The 18,710-nt window shown below is 43.4% G+C and overlaps 1 protein-coding gene across 9 annotated transcripts in view; it reads right to left on the minus strand.

The window, feature by feature from the left end:
- The window catches only part of PLA2G6 (phospholipase A2 group VI), a 54,984-nt gene that overhangs the window by 17,074 nt on the left and 19,200 nt on the right, over positions 1–18,710 (minus strand). For all 9 annotated transcript variants that reach the window (XM_074226915.1, XM_074226911.1, XM_074226918.1 and 6 more), the window contains 3 exons: positions 13,289–13,504; positions 12,101–12,284; positions 343–530 (listed from right to left, as the gene is read on the minus strand). In XM_074226915.1, the coding sequence (XP_074083016.1) occupies positions 343–530; positions 12,101–12,284; positions 13,289–13,504 (588 nt within the window). The remainder of the gene's footprint in view (positions 1–342; positions 531–12,100; positions 12,285–13,288; positions 13,505–18,710) is intronic.

The raw sequence follows: 18,710 nt of genomic DNA on the forward strand, positions 1-18,710 counted from the left end.
AACCCTATTGCCTTAAATAAAATAAAAAAACTTTAAAGAGATAAAGAAATGGAGTGACTCCCAGAGGCAAGATTTGAACCCCCATGACTTTCTAGTCAGTCTGGTTCTGGCCTATGGACCCAAGGACAAGTCCCTTCCCCTCTCTGATATCCCATTTCTTCAATGACCAAAGGAAAACTATCTGGGTTTCACTTACCTCTCAGACTTGTTCTGAGGAAAGTGCTTTGTAAGTGTCAAGGGGTTAGATAAGGTGTGGGAGGCTCAGTTTCCTCAGCTGTACAAGGGGGATCCTTGACCTCATGAGGAGCTAGGACCCCAGCTCTACCCACAGGGCCTCCTTACCCTCGCTGGCAAAACTTCATGGCTGTGTGGATGGGGTAGCCATGCTGACCCATGACGTTGCAGCAGGCATTACACAGCAGCAACACACGGACCATGTCTGGTTTGCCCAGTTGACAGGCCAGATGGAGAGGCGTCTGGCCGTGGTTGCTGACATGGTTCAGTCCAGCCGAAGGATTCTTTCCCAGGAGCTGGCAACAGCCGAGGATCAGCCAGGCCAGAGGAATAGGGAATAGAGGAGACAAAGACCAAAAGGCCATCAGGTCCCAGAAAAGTTCACTGCTCCCCCTACTCCAGCCCCCAGTTCCCAGGCTGCACATCTTTATCTAAGGAATGGCAAAAAGAGGTCCAGGAACAGGAAGGGCATTAAGGAAGCTGGAGAGGGGTAAGACAAGTCCTGGACTGGCAATCAAGACGGCTGGGGTCTGACTTCTGGAGTGACTGTGGGTGAGTGACTTTACCCTCTCTCTCAACCCCTGTTTCCTCATTTACAGTAAACATATTAGCAGATGGGGTCTGTGGGTGTAATAAGCTTTGCAAACATTAAAGTTCTAAGTAAACGTGAGCAGAAGGCCAGCATCCTGTGCTAAGAAGTTAATGGGAGAAAAACCAGGAACCAAGGTGGGGAAGCAAGTGGAGGATGTTGCCATTGACACAGACTAGAGACAGCCTGAGCAGAAGGCCATTGATGAGGATCTCAGAAGACTGAGCACAGAGGTCAGAGAGTAGAGGGAAGTAATGGGAAATTTCCAATATCCAAGTCTTTGCTGGGACTCTTGACTTTTCTTGACTTGTGTTCATGAAATTTGCATCCTTTGGAAGGTAAAAGAACAAACAAGAAATTCCCATCTAGATCTGATTCTTAATAACAGGGAAGAATGGGCAGCACGTTGGGTATGGAAATGATGGAAACCTCAGGGAAAAGTAAGCCCTCCATTCTTGAATTGGTGTCAGAGCAGAGACAGAAGAGAACAAAAATTCTGCAGGAAAAGTTCACCCTAAGACCAGGAGGGAGGGAAAGAGCTCAAGAATCAATTCCAAAAAACAATTCTAATAAGAAAGAACAAAGAGACTTGCCCATAGAGATTAATGTTATGGATACATAGGAATCTCATTGACCACTGAAGATTTTAAAAAGTCAGAAGATAGAAGCAAAGTATGAAGACCACAAAGGCCATCCCCATAAGAACAGTGTCAGAAGGGCCAAGGCACTGAAAGTGCCAAGGTCAGAAGGAAATAAGGTCCACAAAAAGACTGGCAAAGGGACAGATACATTTGCTTCATTTAAGGATGGATTTGGGAGGATGGCTCCTGGTGACAAAGAGGAGGCAAGACTGCTTAAAGTCTCCGTTTGCTTTCTTTTCCAAGGAGAATGATCTTTGGATTTCAGAGGACAATATCCAAGATAAAGAGGACTCATACGAGATTCCCAAGCTTTCCTGGACAAGGGCAAGTCCTTTGGCCCAAGGAAATGATCACCATCTTAAAACTAAAAGAACTGAGTTGCCATAAGAGATCCTTGATGGGAGAAAAGGAACTGGAGAACAAATGAATGGAGGGATGGATGGATGGATGGATGGATGGATGCTGTCCTGATTAATAAAACAAAGGAGCAGAATAGAGTCCATATCTATAGGCTAGTGGGCTTGATTCCTATTTCTGGCAAATGCTATCTTGTTATTATTAATTAAAGGAATGGTGGGTGAACAGCTAGAAAAGGAAGCAGAGATCCCAAAGAACTGTGGGGTTTCATCAAGAACATACTGTCCCTTTGAAGAATCGGTTAGCAAACAATAGATCAGGGGAACCCAAAAGTCACAGTTTACCTAAATTCTAGCAAAACATTTGTGAAGTTTCATAGAGAGATGTGGGCTACAAGACAGGATAGGATGTTTTGGTGAAGCTAAAATCAGGTGAATGGCTATGAACAAAGGATTCAAACAAATGAGTTTGGTGTCAGTTTGGAAAGGGATTTCCAGAGGGTTAGTTCAGCTGTCAGAAAGTCAGAAATAGACTCAAAGTTGAAAAAGAGCATGTTTTGTTTCTGTTGAAGGAAGAAACTTCCTGACAAAAGACGAGCTGTCTACAATTACAATGGGTCTACCTCTGCTAATAATGGTTTTCTCCCTCCCTGCTCTAATATTCTCTTAACTCTGACAGTAATATTACTGACATTTAAAATTTAAAGCCCTTAAAATTTGCAAAGTTCATTATACAAATGCCCCCAATAAGTCTCTAAATTAAACACTACTTAGTATAGAAATTCTTTGTGTGATTTGGTTTTAAGACCCTTCATCACCCTGTTTGTCCCTTAAAGGGATTCACACATGTGAACCACCCCATCTTCCCCATTCCTTCTTGGTTCACACCCTCTCTCTTGGATGATTCCTGACCATACCTATTCATGAATCCTCCATAATAGATCTATCTAACATATCTAGGCCTTCCTTTAGGACTTCTACCATGACAACGGTAAAATTGGAGGCTTAATTGGCTCCCTTATGGCCCCTCACTCTTATGAGATGACCAGTCCACTTCCTTTTCTAATCTTACAGCCCTTGTATGGGTCATTCACTACTTATGCATTTATCATCAATGGCAAGATGCTACAATCTCCTAAAGCCCCCCAAGAGCTGCACTGTCCTTAGAGTCACCCCTACTTCTGTGTCTCTGGAGTTGCTGGTGTCCTATAATTCATAACTACAATGAGAATACCAGCAGGTGCTGAAAAAGATAGGTCTTTCCTATATCTTCCTTTGCATTTCTCTAGGCAACCTATGTCAGCACCCAAGTGCCAATGACCTTGGTATTCCCTCTGCCTGGGGTCCTCATAAGCACTTCAAGGCAAGATGCCCAAATATCCCATGAAGTTTTTGAACTTGTAACAAGACTAGCTCCCTTCTTCAGCTCTCCAAGAAGAACCTATGAACCCTCCTTCCACTCTTTTTTTTTAAGGCTTTTGCAAGGCAATGGGATTAAGTGATTTGCCCAAGGCCACACAGCTAGGTAATTATTAAGTGTCTGAGGCCCAGATTTGAATTCAGGTACTCCTGACTCCAGGGTCAGTGCTTCTTGCAACTTTCTTACAGACAACTATCTCTTTCATATCATGACTTCACCATCTCAGTTTCAATAAACTGCAAATTGGCATAAGAAATTAAATCGGAATTTTTTTGCAAGTTTTGTGTAAACTGTAAAGAGCACAGTAAAATTTTAGAAACTCAGAAATGTGGGGAATATAATTACAGTATTATATAATACCAACATTTATTTTTTCTTTTAATACCATAATAATTCAGACTTCTCTAGTATGAAGGGCCAAAAATTTTTACATGAAGTTTCCAGGGAAAAAGGGTGCTATGCCACTTACCCATATAACATGGAAGAGATAACTGTAGACTAATTTAATTTACAGTAAAAATGTCAGTCATTATATGGTTCAGCTCCTCCAGTAGTAGACCAAATGGATGGTCATTACACCAACTACCTTCAGATTATTAACAGTTTAACAGATGAAAATGACCTAAAAATCTCTGGGTATTTTGCCCCCCTTTTCCTAACTCTATCACTGTCACTGTAGAAGCAAAGGTCACTTAACCATTCTGTATGCTGGTTAAAAGACTCCAGCTCTCCCAGTTCCATGCTCTCTGTCTCTCAGCTGCCTTGCTCACCTGTCCTGAGACTTGCTCTCCCTGGTTGGGCTCAACATTCCTTGAAGGGCCTCAGGCAAGCTGCTCACTTCACTCCAGCTCAACTCTCTCTCTGGTCTGTTCTACCTCTTCCCACCCCTCCAGTGGGGCCCTCTTCATGTTTCACCTTCCTCAATGAGAAGGCAGAGTAGGGACTGTCTTGGTGTGTGACATCTAATAACTTGGTTTGTTGGTTGGTTCTTGTCCTTTGTTATTGAAGACCACCAAAATGACATCACTATATTAGAGACAAATTGCAATGTGGCTGACTATAGCTGATCAGACCAATATAAGATTGGAATGCTCACCACAGGTCAGGTACAACTACTCCGTGTGAGCACCTGGCATGTTTACTCTCAATTTATATATGTCACGTTTCCTTTGAGCTGCTTCCACTCTGCCTTCCTCAGAGCATACAGCACCCTTTCTGATGAGGGCATGCTATGTTGGGCAGGCCTGTGCCAGGGTCTCCTGTGCTGCACAATCAATCCTAAAGTTCTTGGGTTTGGTTTTTTTTTAGGTTTTTGCAAGGCAAATGGGGTTAAGTGGCTTGCCCAAGGCCATAAAGCTAGGTAATTATTAAGTGTAAAGCTAGGTAATTATTAAGTGTCTGAGACCGGATTTGAATCCAGGTACTCCTGACTCCAGGGCCCTAGCTTTATCCACTAAGCCACCTAGCTGCCCCAATACTAAAGTTCTTAAGAGAGACCTTCAGGGTGCCTTGTCACTTCTTCTGACTCCCTTGTGAGTGTTAACCCTATCAAGTTTTCCAAAAGAATTGTCTATCAGGCAAGTGCACATTTGAAATTCTAACAATGTAATCAGCCCATCAGAGCTGTGCTCTCGGCCCTTAATAAATATCTGTGAGGAATGGGGGCGGGGATTTGGATTCCACAAGAATATGAAGGGAAATTGTTAGTTTACATTAGAAAGACTGGGGTCTGCCTGTAGTGTTGCCTATGGGCAGGTTTGTGAGTTAAGACAAAAGACTTAGCCTCAACCAGATAAAAACTGAGATTAGATCAGGTCTTCCCCACCGAGTTCTGAGTTAACCTAGGGTCTGCATCCTTCTCCTCTGCTTAAGGAGGTGGCTGTTCTTGCTCCTTAGTATAATGAGCAGGGTGGGGAAAACATAAGGGGAAAATGTAGCAATTGGATTTGTGACCCCAGCCAATGATTGGTGTAGGAAAGGAAGGGAAAGGAACAAAGCCTTTCAAAGTGAATATAATACCTAGCATTTCTGGGATTCAGTGCCCCTCTCCCTTTGAGAGAGGTGTGCCATTTATTAAGATGTCTTAATAAAAAACCATTTTAATCACTCTGGACTAAGTATTCATGAGCCACATAATAATTTGGGGGCTTGTGTGGGATATAATGTAAATCTCTTCTTCGATATTTCCCTGGAAGAACACAAGAAAACAGCATGCAAACGGCTTGATTTCAAGCACACTTTCTGGGTGTTCTCCGCAGGGGAAATATCTCAGAGATTCCTGGGAAGATTGGCCTGGGTTTGGAGCCAAGAGTCATTAAAATGTCTGAGGGTAGGAACTATGGTAAGGGGTGATCTCCAGGGTGGTGGCCATAACTGCCCTGGCTGGCTGAGAAGTCCTCCAGGTGGGAGATCTATCCTGAAGGGAGAGAAGGAGAGAGGGGGATTTGGGGTTCCCTTCCCAAGAATTTCTTTAAAATCTTAAAGCTTACCATGGAGAAGATTGTTGGCACACTTGGGGGGCAAGGGAGCCTCGTGGCTGGTAGCCAGAAGTCAGAAGCCAGAAGGAAGGAAGCCAATTGCATCCAGTATGGTGTATGAGTGACTCTGAATGTTCCCACAGGGGTGTGTTTTGTGTTCATGTATTCCATGTCCTGTGTTGTGTAAGTGGTCTGGGTTAGTTATTTCTGAGTCTAGGGACTCAGCTTAAGTTCCAAACTGGGTGAGCTAGGAGCTGGGCTAAGAGTTTCAGGAAGGCGGAGGAGGAGGCAGGTCTGCAGTGTCCCCTCTTGTGGAGCTCAGCCCTCCCTCGATGGGCCAGTGCAACTCTGGTACGTGGAGTTAGAGAAAGAAGGGGAGGAGGAGGAGACTTTTTTGTGTTGTTTTTTTTTAGTTTTTGCAAGGCAATGGGGTTAAGTGGCTGGCCCAAGGCCACACAGCTAGGTATTATGAAGTGTCTGAGGTCGGATTTGAACTCAGTTACTCCTGCAGGGCTGGTGCTCTATCCACTGTGCCACCTAGCCACCCTGAGGAGGAGACTCTTAAAGAGAAAAAGCTGTAGTTCGAGGAGAGTTTAAGAGAGAAAGAACTTTTAAGGGAAAGATTGATAAGTTATAGGAGGGAAGATTTCTTATTCTCCTGACAGCATTGGAAAGATCCCATGTTTTCTCACTGGGTTGGGGAAGGGGGTGGTGGGTTGGACATGTGGCTGTCTTTATCCCATCTGCCATCTTGTTAAGACTTGAACTCTTAAACTGAGTTCAGCTGAGTGCCCTGCCCATGGTGGTGGTGGGGGCACGGAAGGACTTAAAGTATTTAACCTTAAAGGGAAAGACTCAAGTCACAAATGAGGTGGTGTCTGATTGAGAAAGGAAGAAAATATAAAAACCAGGGTTGGGAGGCATGTTTATTGAAAGGAAATCATGTTTAATTAAAGTCTCTGCTCTGGCTGCATGGTCTAGACGTGCTAACTCTCACTCTATTTTTAAGGATGACCCATTTCTGAACTAGAGTTTTGGGAATCACTGAGGATTTTAAAAGAGGAGTATTAGTGTTGTTACATTCTGATAAAATTTGAAGAGAATGGGAGGAATTAAATAATCTGGACTGTTAAAGTAGCTTGGGATTTTAAAGTCTATTGTAACACCTCTGAGTTAAAAGAAAGTGATAATTATGTTACTAAGAAGAAAAATACATAATTATGTTAGCTGGGATATTTACTGATTTCTTTTGTGGAAAAGCTAAATATTTGTTTTAATGTTAAGCCTAATAAGGATAACAATTGTATTTTTATTTTGGACAGAGTTTTTGGAATGTAAGTGTTGGGTTCTCTGTAAACATATCATATATATGAGGTTAGAGTCTTAGAGGATCTCATGATGAGGGGGCTCTGATAGATAACTGAACAAATAACAGTTGTGTGGTTAAGATAACTTATTGATGAGTAAGATGTGTTTATCTGTTATGTGATATTCTTGTGTAACTGCAGAGAGATTATATTTACCAATATTTGGTTACTCTTGTGAGCATATAAATTATTTGAATACTGCAAAAAAGCATGAAATTAACATGTGATTGCTTTGATGGGGCAATAAGGAAAATATCAAAAATTATGAACCCTTCTGGGACAGTTTTGTGGGTTCATGTGTAATATAATAATACTGTTTTGTACAATCTAATAATTCATGTAGCATTCTTATTGCTGTTTTGTCATATTGAAACTAATAACACATGTTGGGAAATTTAAAGTCATCTTGTTTTAATAATTTGAAAGAACTCTGAAAATAATGATTTGTATGTTAAGGATGGCTGGTAGTTAAATTTATGTGTAGAAATTTTCCAGTTATATATGTAAACTGGGACTATTTGGGGTAAATATGCATATATATCTCCCAAAACTATGGTTATTTGCTCTGAAGTAAAAGCACCTATGTAATACGAGAAAGATAAACAAAAGAAAGATAATTTGAGATTTTTCTGTGACAATATACAGCTGATTGTTATGAGAGAATTTAGGAGATGATAGGCAATCTCCTAGCCAAAGGAGGTATTTAGTTATTGTATAATACGACAGGCTAGAAGGAGGGGTGTCTAGCCAAGGGGAATCTGATATACCATCTTTATATTGATATAGTAGATATGATTTCAGACAAAGAGGTAGGAGATGAGGTATGGAGGGCCAGAGAAATATTTAGAATTCCTAGTTTTAGCAAGGACCCAGGAAGGACACTCAAGAGCTTTAGATAGAAGATTATTAAATGGAACCTCATTAAGACCATGATTGGAATTTAGTGAATTGAACTCACTTGAAGTTCTAATTAGATAAAATTGCTATGTTAGATCACAGGACTTTTTAAACTTTATGTTTGATACCAGGATGGTCAGCAAAAAAAGGAAGTATTACTGGGTCAATGTGTTCTTGGAGCCAAGGAAGCCAATGGACTGAAGATTTCAGTGACAGTGATATACAGTTGAAGGGGTGGATTTTCAGTTCAGCCTGAGGTTGGATACTTTTGACTTGATTCCTCCAAAAGTGACATTTGGATAATGTCTCACCTGGTAAAATAAATCTGGCTTAAGACACTTGACTATACTCATGACCACTTCCTGGAAACTGACATTCAAAATTTATAACTATAAATGAATTTTCCTTTGATGCCTTAGATCTTTATTGTAACTAAGCAAACCAGAAAGAGAAGTTTTAGGTTGGATGAATTTAATAACCAGATAGGTTAGGTGTGTGGCTCTGACATCTGCTGTCAGCTACTTAGGTAGGAATTAGGATTCCTTAATTTTTATGTTTGAGAGAATATTTAGGTAAGAAGAATGGGAAATTTTTAGAATAATTACAATTTCAAGATCTAATTTAATGACAGGAATGTGAGTACATCAGGAAAAGAAAAAGCTGGTACATTTGGGAATATTTTGGGAAGAAAATTCATTTTGGTTAAGGATGTTTGAGTCATTGTAACAAGAGCAAAAGTTTAAGACTGTTACAAGTTTAAGTTAATGTGGTATTTCTCATTGTAGTTTACTCATGTAGTGAAACACTTATGAAAGATTAAAGTGTTAAAATGAAGTATGTATGTCAATATGACAGTAAGGCAAAATGTAAATTGTAATAAGCTCCAGAATCTCATTGTCCTGTGATGAAAACGTGTTTTCATCTGAGTAAAATGTTAAGCAGTTTCTTTACCAGAGGAGGTGGTCAGCGTTACCTGAGTTGGAGAGGACTTTTTGGAACTGATTCAGAGGATGTAGAAGGACATAGGATGTCTCCAGGGGAGAAGAGAAGAGAGAAGGAGAGATACCAGACAAATTCATCTTCACCATTTCTCGCCTATATGTACATTCTTTAGTCAGGGGATCTGTCCCTTTTTGCTAACTGTAACTTTCCCTTGATTCTGTAAGTGTGACACCCCTTTCCTCTCCTTGTAATGAAGGTTTTGATGAAAAGGAGGAGAGGCAGGGTGAAGATGTTCTCCATTAAGAGAAAAGGAGGTTGAGATTATTGAGCCTGGATATGCTATCTAGGTAGAGTCCTAGATTTAGAGTCTGATTTAGAGAATGGGTTATTAGTAATGGTGGGAAGAGAATCTAGCTGACAGAAGTCATTGCCCAGTCTTGTGGTGGGGCTAACTGTGGACTTGCAGAAGTTTGAGAATTGGCCTTGGCTGCCAGTCCCCCTGGGTCGGGCATAGATTCTCAGTTCCTGGTTAGAGGTGCACTATGGCACAGGATTCTGATCCAAAGGAGAGAAATACAAGTGATATATGGTTGAGTCAGTTCAGGGTGATTATTGTTATAGCAGTCTGGACAGGATATTTTCTTGGGGAGCAGCAAATGCCTCTGGACTTCTGTCCAGAAGCAGAATATACATATACTGGACTGTACAATTTACAGAGATAGGTGGACTGAGACTCATGTGAGATGTAATGATGGTACCTGCCCTTGTCAGGATGTAAAGAAAATTGTGATTACTACTGCATTTACCTATCTGCCAAAGGTTGGTCAGGGAGTTGTTCATCCAGACTTATGGGTGCCCACTACCTGGGTATGAGATGGGAATTAGGGCTATGGAACCCTAATTTATATCCTGATTGGATTCTAAACTGTCATGGAATCAATTACCAATTAGACAGCTAGGGCCCTGGACTTGCTGACTGGCTAAGCCATGCAAACAAGAGAGTTATTCAACACTGAGTTGTATTAGACAGTCTGTTGGCTAGAGAAGGAGGAGTTTGAGGTAAATTGAATCTGTCAAGTTGCTGCCTAAAGATAGATGACGATAGGCCAGTAATAAAAGAAATAAGTAGGGGCATCAGAAAGTTGGCAAACGTGGAAAATAGGACGGGTCCATATCTCTGATAATGAGGAAGTAAAAATCTTGATAGAAGAAAAAGTCAGTAGTTATGTCAATAAGAAGGATTGTGATTTAAGAAAGAAATCACTAATAAGATGTGGAACTCAAATTCTTATTAAAAAAAGAAAAGGGGGAATTGTGAGAAATAGGGGGATGTTTGGGTTCCACAAGAATGTGAAGGGAGATTTTCAGTTTACATTACAAAGACTGGGGTCTGCCTATAGTGTTGCCTATGAGTAGGTATGTGAGTTAAGACAAAAGATTTAGCCTCAACCTGATCAAAACTGAGATTAGATCAGGTCTGCCCCACCAGATTCTGAGTTTACCTAGGGTCTGCATCCTTTTCCTTCGCTCAAGGAGCAAAGTATAATGAGCAGGGTGGGGAAAGCATATGGGGGTAATAATGTATCAATTAGATTTGTGAACCCAGCCAATGATTGGTGTGAAGGGGCAGGAACAAAGCCTTTCAAAATGCATAACACCTAGCATTTCTGGGATTCAGTGTCCCTCTCCCTTTGAGAGGTATGTGCTATTTATTAAGAAGTCTTTATAAAAAACCATTTTAAGTATTCATAAGCCATTTAAAAACAATATCCTATCTCCCTCTCTCTTTACCTCCTGCCTATACAGTCTACTGGTTATGAGCTCTTCTCTACTAAGCCTGCTCATATTTCCCTTCAACTAAACCTGAACAGGACAGCACAGTGGACAGTGAGGGAACAGTGTCCCTCACTCTAGAAAGTGGGCTTTCTATTACTTACTCTAATAGAGAATGTCTACCACTGTCCCAAAGTTGATATGTAGTTAACTTCTGGTCCATTAAAAACTTCTTAGGTCTTTTCCACATCAATGGCCAGTGGTGAGGCCATCTTCAAGCCTGTATTTGGGCACCTGATTTCAAGAACCTCCATATAGGACCTTCCATCTGCTCAATACCATCTTGTTAAATATTCCACCATCATTCCATTCTTTTAAAGCTGATTCTGGCATCAGAAATGTTAGTGTTTCTGGTTTCTTGTCATCTGCATTCCCTCCTTGTCTTTCCCCAAGTTCAGAAATCACTAGGGTTCGGTAATACTTAAGTGAACCGAGCAGACTACAGTGAGAAAGGGAATTTGGACTAATTGGCTTCATTCTGAACTGGAAGCAGGGAGATGGACTAGATGATATCTTGAATGTCCTTCCAGGTCTAGGAGTCTATGATTTTTTTTTATATGCCCACATATGTGTGTATATACAGACACAATGTGATTTTCCTGATATGGGCAGCACCCTCTGAAGGTATCCTCTCCAACACAGCAGACAGCAGCATTTCCTCCCTTGCCTTCTTAGAGTCTGACCCCTCAATGCCCAGAGCCTGACCTGGAATCTCCCTTTTGGCTTTAACTAGAGGTTCAAGGCCGGCTTATAAATAAATGCTCTAGGGGCGGCTAGGTGGCGCAGTGGATAAAGCACCAGCCTTGGAGTCAGGAGTACCTGGATTCAAATCCGGTCTCAGACACTTAATAATTACCCAGCTGTGTGACCTTGGGCAAGCCACTTAACCCCATTTGCCTGGCAAAAAATAAAAAATAAATAAATAAATGCTCTAACTCTATCAGGTCCTATTTTGTCCCCAAGCCTCCTTTTCTTCCAGAAGGTCCCAAAGGGAATATAATTCAAGAGGAGAATCTTCAGAACTTTTCTTGCACAAATACTCACAAGACATAAATAGGAGCGCATATCTTGCACTGGTTGAGAGCAGAAGGTCATTTCTTTTCAAGGCTGGTATGGTTGAATGGCTTTAGCAGGAGTTAAGAGCTCTCTAAGTAAAAAGGCTAGGAGTCAGACTGAATTAAATACTCCAAGAATGAGGTACAGGGCTAGGAATACCAAGGTCTGAGAATCAGCAGTGGCAAAGAAAGGAGAAAAAGAACCAAGAAGGTGAGCCTAGTGCTAAGGACCCAAGAAGCCTCCATCTGGCCCTGCCATGCCCCGGACCCAGGTCTCTGCCCTCCTCACCTGCAACACCTGTGGATTATCCCCGCGCACAGCATAATGGAAGGCGGTCTCCCCATTGTTGTCCGTAACATCCATACGAGCATGGCAATATTGGATTAACTCCAGCAAGCTCTCTCCATCACCCTTTCGGCATGCCAGGTGCAAGGGGGTACAGCCCTCCTCCTCCTCTGTGTTATTAGCACAACTGGAGAAGAGTCCAGGGAAGGGAAATAAGTAGGCATGATGGAAGGGGCATGCAGAGACAAGACAACTTCAAGCCTGATGAAGTCTCTGTTATTTTGGGGGTCAACTGTCTTAGGAAAACACAAAGCTTCATTCCAAATATATAACACTTTTTTTTTCTGGCAAGGCAAATGGGGTTAAGTGACTTGCCCAAGGCCACACAGCTAGGTGATTATTAAGTGTCTGAGACTGGATTTGAACCCAGGTACTCCTAACTCCAGGGCCGGTGCTTTATCCACTACACCACCTAGCCGCCCCTATAACAGACTTTTTAAAATCTAAGTTTGGATTGCAGCTTGTTTTAAAATATATATAATATCAATTTCTCACTCTCAGTTCACTGAAGCACTGAGTTGGAAAAGAGCCCAGAAGGCATCTACCCTGCCATTTATTTTTAAATATTCTACAACACCCCCAGCAAGTAGTCCTCAGGTATTCAGATGGAGACCTTCGGTGTGGGGCATGTGCGCACGTGTGTGTGTGTGTGTGTATGTGTGTAGAAGGGCTTCAGAATGTTTTGTGACCCTTAAAATTTCACTCCTTCCTGGGAGAGGAGGGTGATGATGGCAAGGAGCCTCTCTCCTTCATCCTTTCCTCTCCCTCCTTTGATCCCTCCTTCTCTTGATCATCATGATGTCACCTGCTCCTTCCTGCTCACTGGGGGCTCCATACTATTTCCCCTCCCCTCCAGCCCCAATTCTGAAGTTTCTCTTTTCAGCAGTATTATTTGTTTAAGATTTCAAGAAATGGAGGGACAACCGAGATTTGGCTAAACTGTGCCACCATCTTGGTCAAGTATGGGATTAGGATTCCTTTGGGAATGCTCCTTTGGGCTTTTCATCACTTGCCTTCCTTTTCTTGACTCTGGAAGGCAATTTCACAGAAACCTGTAATGACACTCCTACTGGAGGGAGTGGAACCCTAGGAGAGTTTCCAGATCCTCTGGGCCCTTTCCCATCTCCTCACCTGATGACACGGGCATGGTGAAAGCATTCTCGGATGCCCACCTCCACTGCCACATGGGCCATGGACCAGCTGGGGTGATTTCGGACGCAGTCGGTCAGCTGCTGCAGGATGTCGGCCTGTAACACCCGGGCTGAGCTCTCATAAAAGGGCGGCAACACTAAAAAATACTGCTGAAAGTTCACCATGGCCTCGGCCTCATTATCCAACTGGAAGAGCCTAAGGATGAGATAGAGAAAGAATGATGGAGGAGCCCACCTCCCTGCAGCCTCCTGGTCCTGGGCTCTGCTAAGGAGGTCAAACCCAGCACTCACATCCCTCAGCTGGGCCACTGAGCCAGGAGCCCTTCCCTGCTTTCCAAACCCTAGCTCTCACCTGCTTCTCCTCCTGCCCATCTGGCCTTCCCAGCTCCACCTCTTCTGCTGGTTCCTCTTCCTCCCCTAGCCTCTTAAATGGAGGAATTGCCTAAAGCTTGGTCTGGGTAAAGAAAGGAGCAGGAAGTGGGCTTTGAGGAAAAGTGAAAGCAGGAGAAAAGATCTCCTGACATGATGGGGCTTCATTTTGTGGCCTTGTGTTTCTATCTGCTAACAGATAAACTGAGGTGACTACTTGTTGCTGATGGTTACAAGAGTTGGCACTGAAGCCTGGCAGATCTGAGTTCAAATCCTGCCTCAGATCTATATTGGCTTGGTGACCCAGGAACAAAAACTGAACTGCAGATTTCCCTGCATTGTAGAGGCACAATCCTCTGCTAGAAGTTCCCAAGTCTAATGAAATCAAAGGCTGAATCACTCTCTTCCCAGGAAAGTCTCCCAAGAACAGTCAAACATGACCCTGTTGCCCACTTGGAACAATCTGGCTAAGAACAATGAGAGCAGCAGGTAGGAGGACGACAAAGCTCTCATGCTCCATCACCAACATCCCAGGTCTGTGCTGGCTCAAGAAAGGAAGGAAGTAGAGATGTGGAAAGTAGTAAATTAGAGAAGGTGTCTGCCAGAAGGCTTGGTATTTTTGAATTGTAAACTGATGGCAAGAGACAAAGAAGCCCCAACAAGAACCAGGATAAATATGCTGATCTGTGATCTTAGGAGACTATTAAAAGGGCCTTCCAATGGAAGAGGAAAGAGAGGAGGGTCCAATAAAATCTTAGAGAAAACCAGAAATGACACCCCTGACCTCAGACCTGTACAGACAAATGTTCTCAACAACAGAGAGACTGTCACAAATCCTAAAGTAAGGAGGCAGCCAACTTCATAGACAGGACTGAGACGAGACTTGTTGGGGTGGAATTCTGGGCCATGTATAGCTGAGGCCAAGCCAGGGATTCAGGTGCAGGGGTTGGAAGGTGATGAGGAACTATAACATAAAAACATCTTTATTTTTGATGAGACTAAAGAAGGTACAGTTCCTAGGGATGGCTAGGTGGTGCAGAGCACCAGCCCTGGAGTCAGGAGGACCCGAGTTCAAATCTGACCTCAGACACTTAATAATGACTTAGCTGTGTGGCCTTGGGCAAGCTACTTAACCCCATTGCCTTGCAAAGACTAAAAAAAGAAAAAAATAAATAAATAAAAGAGGTTACAGTTCCTAATTAAATTCTTATAAACCCTATTCCTCTCCATGTTCACTAAAATCATCAGCCCCATTTCTCCAGGGGCTCACTCAGGGTCACACAGCAGGTGAGTAATAGTGCCTGAGGTCACATTTGACCTCCTGACTCAGGCCGGTGTTCTATCCACTGTGCCACCTTGATGTCCAATCACTCAAGCTTAAGTCCTGTTTCCCACTCTATCCCCCCCACCAAAAAGCACAGATGACCTGTCCAACCACTTCAAGGGCAACCCGCCAGGCAGATTAGATGGGCAACTATTGGGCCTGGCTACCAGAAGGCGGCTCAGGAAAGCTTCCCAGACTTGAGGAGCAGAGCAACATCTGGAGAATCCCTATACGCCTGAAGGAGGGCTTCCAGTAAAGAGCCCTACATCCCTCCTCTTACAGCAGGAGTGACTCCATTTCAGACCATCCTTCACCTTTTCCAAGTTCCTCTGCCAGGCCGGCAGGCCTGGTGTCAACAAAGTGCCCCCTCATTTCCTCCCACTGTACTCCATGGACTGGCTGGGCTCTCCCTGGGCTAGAGACCTTCTACCCCTTGTGTGGTGGACTCCCCTTAGAGTGTGAGCTCCCTGAGGGCAGCTCCAGTACCTAATACAAAGCAGGCTGTCCATGACTGACTGACTCTTATAATCCCTGGAGGCCAGATAGCTTCCTCCAAAGATAGAACAGTCCTACTTAATTTTTTTCTCTTCCTTTACTATATAAATAATTGTATTCAGAGCTCACCTGGTTGATAGAGGAATGATGTCAATCATTTGATCTCCCCCTGCCATGGCTTTAATAAGAATAAATCTTCTCTATCTGATTTTTACCCCAAATTTGTCAAACAGAAGAAAGAGAAACAATACTGAGGCACTGGGGACATACTGAATAAAGTTCTGGACTACCCATCTCAAAAGGAAGATGCTATTATTTCCATTTCACAGATAAGGAAACTGAGGTGGGAGTCTGAGGCAGGTTCTCCTGTCTCCCCATTGAGCTCCCTATTTCCTGAGTCCCCTACTTAGCTTCCTAAGGACTCCCCTCCTTCTAGGGAATTCTCCTCAATTACAAGTAAGTTAAATCTAGTCTGCCTTTCCAGTCTTATTCCCACGACTCTCTCTCAAACTTCCACACCAGGCTTGGGCTCCACTTCTTAAATGCACTAATTCCCTCTTCTGTCTAGGTGGTCTGTAGTAGACCCTTACAACCACACTGCTCTGGAAAGGCTCAAGATAATTAAGGAGAGAAAGAGCATGCTTCTCTAGAATCCCCCCCTGGGCCTCAGTGTAATAGCTTGGCTGGGACTGGGTCCTGGAGGATCTGTCTTTAAGTCCTCACTGGACAGCCTTGGGGCAGCTAGGTGGTACAGTGGATAGAGCACCAGCCTTGGAGTCAGAAGGATGGGAGTTCAAATCCAGCTTCAGACACTTGCCACTTACTAGCTGTGTGACCTTGGGCAAGTCATTTGGCATCCAGGGTCACCTCCAGTCATCCTAATTCATGTCTGGCCACTAGACCCAGATGGCTCTGGAGGAGAAAGTCAGTCTCGGGGAATTAGCACAGCACCTCCCCTCCCCCCACTCAAATCCAATTCATGCGTTTGTCATGACACCACTTCCCGGATGTTATAGGTTTCTTTGAAAATGAAGGACAAACATTACCAGACAGCTACAGCTATCCAGAACAAGTCCATCACGGTACAGGGGTTTCCTGAGGGCTTGCACTGGAGAGGGGCTGCTCTTCCAAAACCAGAGAGGGTGAGGGAGTCAAGGCTTTGGAGTCCAACGAATGCTCCCCCTTTCCCTCCCTGGGCCTCTGTGTTTCACACAGGCAATGTCAGGGAGCTAGAGGAGTGAACTCTGCCTCCTGTGAGAGGCTGAGGAGAGAACAGGCTAAGGAAACTCCTCCTGAGCCAGGAGCCTGACTCCTTCCTGTGGCCCTGACACTCTCTGTCTAATAACTCTGAACTCTCAGAACACCCAACATGCAAACCAGGGAAGAAAAGGTAGAAAAGGTCTGGGGTTTCAGCTAACAAAATGCTCAATAGAAGAACTCTCTTGACCAATAAATGTACAGGACAGGCTAATCCTAGATCCACTTCCTTCTCCACTTCATCCATTTTATTATTTTTTGGGGGGGATTTTTTGGTAAGGCAATGGGGTTAAGTGACTTGCCCAAGGTCACAGTTAGGTAATTAGTAAATGTCTGAGGTCACATTTGAACTCAGGACCTCCTGGATCCAGGGCCAGTGCTCTACTCACTGTGCCACCTGACTGCCCCTTACTTCATCCACTTTAACAACTTCCCTGTGTTCCCCTGGAAGACTGAAATGGATCTCTGGAGACACCTTCCCAAATGTAGAGGTGAGCCTGGGAGAGACAGGGCCATCTACACTCCCAACTGCACTCAGAGTCTAAGCTGGGGACTGGCTCTGTCAAGGGGAGGAGATGGGTTCCTAAGATCCCTGCGATCATGATAGTTTTTGCTCAGAAATGTTTTTAATGGTGGGAAGGGAGAGGTGGAATGACACCATACTTCAGGGACCTTCTGGGGTGGGTAGGCTGGCCTAGAAACCTAACCAGGAAAGTCCATTCTTCCCTAGCAACCATCAATGTGGTTGAGTAGATCAGCCCTAAATCAAGACACTGGCCCTGTGGTCAGCTAAGACTCCTGTATCTTTTCAATATGAACTCACATGACACCCTCTGTTGGTAAAGTGGGGAATGTTAAGAAGCTGCTGCAGCCCAAAAGGGGAGTTCCCTCTGTGGCAGACCCCAGGGACTGGACCTAGGATTTCAGGGCTATAGAATATTCCCAGAGAGGAACTCCTTCCAACAGTGCAGGTAGGAATCCCTTTTCTTGGCAACCTGGAGTCTCAGCGAGTGGTCTAAAGTATTGAAATAGAAAAGAGAAAGAAAGAAAGAAAGGAGGGAGAAAGAAGAAGGAGAAAGAAAGAAAGAAAGAAAGAAAGAAAGAAAGAAAAGAAAGAAGAAAGAAAGAAAGAAAAAGAAAAAGAAAGAAAAAGAAAGAAAGAAAGAAAGAAAGAAAGAAAGAAAGAAAGAAAGAAAGAAAGAAAGAAAGAAAGAAAGAAAGAAAGAAAGAAAGAAAGAAGGGAGGGAGGGAGGGAGGGAGGGAGGGATGAAGAAAGAAAGAAAGAAAGAAAGAAAGAAAGAAAGAAAGAAAGAAAGAAAGAAAGAAAGAAAGAAAGAAAGAAAGAAAGAAAGAAAGAAAGAAAGAAAGAAAGAAAGAGTGCTTGCCCAGAAGTGTTGGACAAGAAACCAATAGGCCACGGCTACCTTCTCCTGCTGTTTCTCGCTCAAATGTCTGTCCTAAGAAAACTCCTATAAAAGACCCTCTCCCTATTTATTAGTGGGTCTCTTAAAGTGTACCCCAATGAAACTAAATAGTAACAATACTAATAGCTGTCATTTACACAGGCCCTACAATGCACCAGCTCCTTTTATCCTCAGAACAATACTGCATTTTTACTTCCATGTTACTGATGAGTATACGCTGTGGCAGACAGAAAGTCAGCAACTTGCCCAGGGTCATCCAGCTAGTAAATATTTGAGCCCAGATTTAAACTTAGCTCTTCCTGATTTCAGGCCTGGGGCCCTGTGCACTGCACCCCCCAGCTCAGGGGAGAGGGAGGTTTTTGCACTCACTTCTACCTGACTCAAACACATCCACATATAGAGCCTCAGTCCCCTGTGACCTGTCAGAAAAGGAAATGAGGCCAGTCTGGGAGGACCAATTCCTGCCCAAGTCATGCTGGTTTTCTGGGAGGGATGACCACTTCCTTCCCAAGCCAACCCTTTTTAATAATATG

This window comes from Macrotis lagotis, chromosome 2 (assembly GCF_037893015.1).
Source record: "Macrotis lagotis isolate mMagLag1 chromosome 2, bilby.v1.9.chrom.fasta, whole genome shotgun sequence".
Taxonomy (NCBI): domain Eukaryota; kingdom Metazoa; phylum Chordata; class Mammalia; order Peramelemorphia; family Peramelidae; genus Macrotis; species Macrotis lagotis.